The 5,423-nt window shown below is 39.3% G+C and overlaps 1 protein-coding gene across 1 annotated transcript; it reads left to right on the top strand.

Moving 5' to 3' along the window:
- Positions 1 to 2,861: 2,861 nt before the first annotated feature.
- On the top strand, positions 2,862 to 4,542 carry NPY5R (neuropeptide Y receptor Y5). The gene has a single exon (XM_009507765.2). The coding sequence runs from the start codon at positions 2,866 to 2,868 to the stop codon at positions 4,195 to 4,197; it is 1,332 nt and encodes a 443-aa protein (XP_009506060.1). The 5' UTR covers positions 2,862 to 2,865; the 3' UTR covers positions 4,198 to 4,542.
- The last annotated feature ends 881 nt before the right edge of the window (positions 4,543 to 5,423 follow it).

Raw genomic sequence — 5,423 nt, 5'->3', positions numbered from 1 at the left:
ATATTCACTTTTTGTTTTTAGAGAGTTGTATTAAAAACACAGTTAACAACTCTGCTAAAGCCGTACTGCAAGAGCTTTACGTGAAGGTGTAGAAATCCACAGAACCTGGCAACAATCTTTCAATTACATTTTTAAGAACTCAGTAAATATTCATTTAATAAACATATTCCAGTATAACAACACATACAGTTTTGTTCTTTGGCCCTAGTCTTGACTATAAATTTCTAGAAAAGAAAATAATTGTGGTGCATCTGACTTGAGTCTCTCCATTTTTTGTCACTCAAAGCTGAAAGTGGCAGTAGGAAATAACAGCGACACCACCAGATTTCTTTCAATTCTTTTCATAGAACCCATTGATTAAAACTAAGCAAAATTGAATGGCACTATACAAATTTCTCTTCAGACCATAGCACATAACTGAAATGCAATGGACTAACTAGATAGAAAGCCTTTTCTACCAGTAGGGATGCCTACTTTTTTCCACACAATGATGAACGTATGGCCTTCGATCAACCCCTTCAATGACAGACAATATCACCAAAACATCTAGGGAGGAAGCTGCAGTTCTGGTTGGTTTGGATCAACAAAACTTTCACGCATACATAGCTGCTATTATAACTCAAGCATCAGTGGGCATTGTTCCTACTCAGTGTGACCTTCAGAGAGATATGACTGTGTGTGGGAATTTAACTCCTACTGAAAATACCTGTAGATACTCTAAAAGCAATCCTTATCTCCAGGTTTCTGAGAGAGAAACAACATCTGCAGTTTGTTTCTCCTTTACAGGCTAGTCCTTCAGCCTAGTATCAGTTAAAAGAGAAGGCTACACAGAATGATGCCTCTTAGCACAGAGTTACTTATGTAGGCACACATAATAAATGAAAAGCTCATTCCTTCAGAGTCATCATCACTTTGAGAGCATTGTAAGAGTTACTGAGGTCTTTTGATTCTTAAGATGTTAATGGATTTCCTTCACACTTTCTGATTAGTCTTCCTATTCTCAGCCAATGACTAGTTGGTTAGTAACCAAGATTCAGACAGATCTAGCCCTTGAGGAAAGTTTAATTTCCCTTTCTCAGATAACTCCTGATTGGTTTTAAACCTGCTATCAGGCAATGGGATGCTCAACTTATAACGCTGTCTTAATCTGTGGAAGGTATAAACTGGGAAAGGAAGGTGTCCAAGCAAAAATAAAACTGTCCAGAATTACACTAATGGCTTTTTCATTAATTCCTCAGTTATATGCAAGGGTTTTCCTACACACTTCTCAGCTAAGATGAACGTGGCAGTGCACAGTCAATGGAGCGTTCACCCTGAAAATCTTAGGCAGATAATATGTCATATTGAAATGGCTTTCATGAATCAAAAGAGAGTCTGCGTATCACAGAAGTGTGCACACACTGAAGTCTGCAAAAGCATCAGTCACAGCAAAACCCATCATTCCTTCATGCTGAACAAAGGGAAAAAAATTATATGGGTATGACATAACAGGGAGATAATTCCATACACCTGAGATAGGGAAATGTATTTTATCCAGGGCAGAGCCCTGCTGTGGTTTTCTCAGACAAAAATTGACTCACATTTAGAGAATAGAAGGAAGTTTCAGCTGATTTTGGAAGTCACTGTGGTCTGCAGATCGTACTGTTTTCAGACAATTGCTGGCAACTCAGAGCACATGCATGTGTAAAGGAAACCGATAATAATCTTATTGCACTTTGAAGCAGTCAGCACAACACAGCCCACTGAGAACAGCTTCATTCTTGAAGAGCCCTGCCTTTTCTAGTTGACCGGTTTAGACCTCTGCTCAATTTATGTACGTTTTGGGTTTGTTTAGTCTTGCCTAAGGTTTATAAACATTAAGCAATTTTGTACAGGACATTCGCACTTTGGGGAATTTTGACCTTGAAACTTTAGTACGTGCAGGTGTTTAAGGTAAACTGGAGTTTAAACTGAATTATCTTGCCTTTCTGTTCCTTCTAAAATGAAGACTAATACATGAAGATTCTGCAGGCAGAATAACTTTGTGCTGAGCCAGGTTTTAATGTTAGATGTTTCAGTGCTGAGTAATTAGGAGTTCCTTGAATTTTCAAATGGCCGTGTGGGGTTTGCTTCCTGTTAACACTGTCCTCTCTATATTACATTCAATTACTTTGGATGTTTTGTAGGCATTTTTCCCTTCTGCTTGAGCAACAGTTAAAATATGTTCAACACGTAATAGAAGATGGTTTGTATACACACCACAACAGGAATTCCATCTTGGATCACTGAGAGTGGATCTCCTTATAAACTGATCCTTTTTGAAATCTCTCACCTATTTTCTGTCAATTTTCTACTAGCAAGGTGAGAAATACTACTGCAGTTGTTAGCATATATGAAAACATATATTTTTCAGGGACTCTAATTATAATTCGATGTCACGCAATGATTAGGCACATGCTCAGATGGTGCTTGTAATTTCCTTACTCATATCAATGAGCTGTTATTCACATGAGTAATCTCACCAACTCTAAATGGATTGCTTTTGTAGAGCTAACTGCTCCCTCATGGAAAGGTTGACAATATGGTCTACAGCAAAGCATAGTTAAAAGCCAGCTTCGTAACGCAGAACCTTAAATTGTCATCATCCCATGTGAGCAGCCAGGTAGGAGGCCTAGGTGTCCTGAACGCCACACAATAAAACCCACAAAACTAGTTCATGTTGACCTGAAGTTATGCAGGATCTGCCTCACAGTAGAATAACACCACTATTAATTTATTAAGGTGATACAAGGTAAATTTATGTTCCTTTACATTCTGATTAACGGCAGTACCATCCTTCCTTCAGATGCTAATTAATGCCTTTCTTGTTCTAAGCAGGACTGTAAAATGGATTTAGGATTCAAAGACCGTAACAACAGGACACCTACCAAGAACACCTCTGCTACTACAAAGAATTTCTCTTCCTGGGAAGACTATAAGAGTAGCGTTGACGACATACAGTACTTTCTTATTGGGCTGTACACACTTATAAGTCTGGCCGGCTTTATGGGAAATCTGCTTATACTGGTGGCTCTCCTAAAGCGGAAGCAGAAGACAATAATAAACATTCTTATCGGTAACCTGGCCTTTTCTGACATCTTAGTCGTGCTGTTTTGTTCACCTTTCACACTGACATCCGTCCTGCTTGACCAATGGATGTTTGGCACTGTCATGTGCCATGTGATGCCCTTCCTCCAGTGCGCATCAGTTCTGGTTTCAACTTTGATGTTAATATCTATTGCTGCAGTCAGGTACCGTATGATAAAATATCCCCTTTCTAGCAATTTAACAGCGAAACAAGGCTATTTCTTAATAGTGACCATTTGGGCCCTTGGCTTTGCCATTTGCTCCCCTCTGCCAGTTTTCCACAAAACTGTGGACCTCAGCAAAACTCTGAATTTAGAGGCACTGGAGAACAGGCTCTTGTGTATTGAGTCATGGCCTTCCGATTCCTACAGAATCGCCTTTACAATAGCCTTACTGTTCATGCAGTACATATTACCGCTGGCATGTTTAACTGCTAGTCACACCAGCGTCTGCAGGAGCATAGGTTCCAGGCTGTCAAACAAGGAAAATAAGTTTGAAGAAAAGGAGATGATAAACCTAACTCTTCACCCCTCTAAGAGTACCAGCACGCAGGTGCAGCCCTCCAGCCATTCTGGGTGGAGCCGCGCCTTTGGCAGAAAGCACCACAGAAGATACAGCAAAAAGACTTCAAGTGTGATGCCAGCTATTTCAAGGCATCATCAGGATACTCATTCCAGAGACCTCCCAGAAACCTCTGGCACAGAAAAAAGCCAGCTCTCTTCCTCCAGTAAATTCATCCCTGGGATACCTATCTGTTTTGAGATGAAAGCAGAAGAAAATACAGAGATTCAGGACATGATTACAGTATCCCGATCCATCATCAGAATTAAGACAAGATCTAGGAGAGTTTTTTGCAGACTGACAGTGCTAATCCTAGTTTTCGGTTTCAGTTGGATGCCTCTTCACCTTTTCCACATTGTGACAGATTTTAATGCCACTCTCATTTCTAACAGACATTTTAAATTAGTATATTGCATATGCCATTTATTGGGTATGATGTCCTGCTGCTTGAATCCCATCCTCTACGGGTTCCTTAACAACAGCATAAAAGCCGATTTAATGTCCCTTATTCCATGCTGCCAAATACCATGATTTTATGTGCCCCAAGATAAAATAAAACAAACACGTTTGGCTTTCAAATCTACTGACGTGTATAGCTGTAAAAGCTAAATTAGTTTAGTTTAGTTAGCCTGACTTGGTTGTGATCAGTAGCATTTCGTGTGAATGGATAGTTCTACAGCTGCATGTATTTCTTGCATTGGGCAGAAATATATACATATACTATAATATTCTTCTGTCTGTTACACATAGGAAATCATGTCCAGTGTACAAAACCAGAATACTGTTTTCGTTACCCAAAATATTGACAGTCTGTACTTTGGAATTAAGCAGAATATATAATGAGTCATAACTGTAAGACTACTTAGACATATCAGTGTTAACTGTCATAAAACTATAATAAAATACATACTGTTTACTAAATAACTATTGTTGAGACTGTTTCAGTGCCAACTTTGACTGTTTTCTGAGACAATTAAACATCTGTTTCTGGGTGTGATTAGAAAAAATATTTTTCTGTAGCTCTTTGACTCACACTTTGCAGAATCTTTGCAAGATGCTTTGCTGCTGCTCCCCAGACTGCCTTATTTTCTGGAACTGGTTTGTGGGTAGTTGTTCTTGTCTAGATTGTTTCCATCTCACTGTGTTTACTCAGTACAACCTATCTCTGATTTCCTTAGCCAATTTTTACTCTGGCTTGTCATTTCATGTCATTTTCAGCCAGGCCTGCACTTTACTATAGTTATGCTTTGTTCTTACAGTGATGACTCCCCTGAACTTACAACATGCTTCTGATCAGAGTAAGCCTTCACCACCTAAGTGGGTAAGAGTGGAGAGAAAAAGAAAATGGAAAGACAGCAGGATTTTTTCTTTTCCTTTTCCAAAAAGTAAAAGCTTACTGCACTTTGTTATAGGTGACCCACTTGCTTTGGAGAGCTGCAACAGCTTTCAAATAAACATGCGAATCTGTGCATGCACACACACGCGTGCGCATGCACACATACACGCATGCTGTCTGCATCTCCCTCCCCTCTTTTCTCGGTTTTCACCAGACCAGTACTTTTTCTTCCAAATTTAAATCACATGCATCTTTTCTAAGGAAGTCATATTACATTTCATAGCACAAATGCAAAGGGTGTGTGTGTATATATATATATATATATATATTCTTTCCCCCCCACCCTCGGATTACTCTAACTTAAGAACACACCTCTGCCTTCAGGATTCAGTAAATGTACAAAGCCTCTGCCCTGACTTTA

The sequence above is a fragment of the Phalacrocorax carbo genome, chromosome 4 (assembly GCF_963921805.1).
Source record: "Phalacrocorax carbo chromosome 4, bPhaCar2.1, whole genome shotgun sequence".
In the NCBI taxonomy this organism is placed as follows: Eukaryota; Metazoa; Chordata; class Aves; order Suliformes; family Phalacrocoracidae; genus Phalacrocorax; species Phalacrocorax carbo.
The sequence above is the reverse complement of the archived record's forward strand: the minus strand, read 5'-3'. Positions and strand labels throughout refer to the sequence as shown.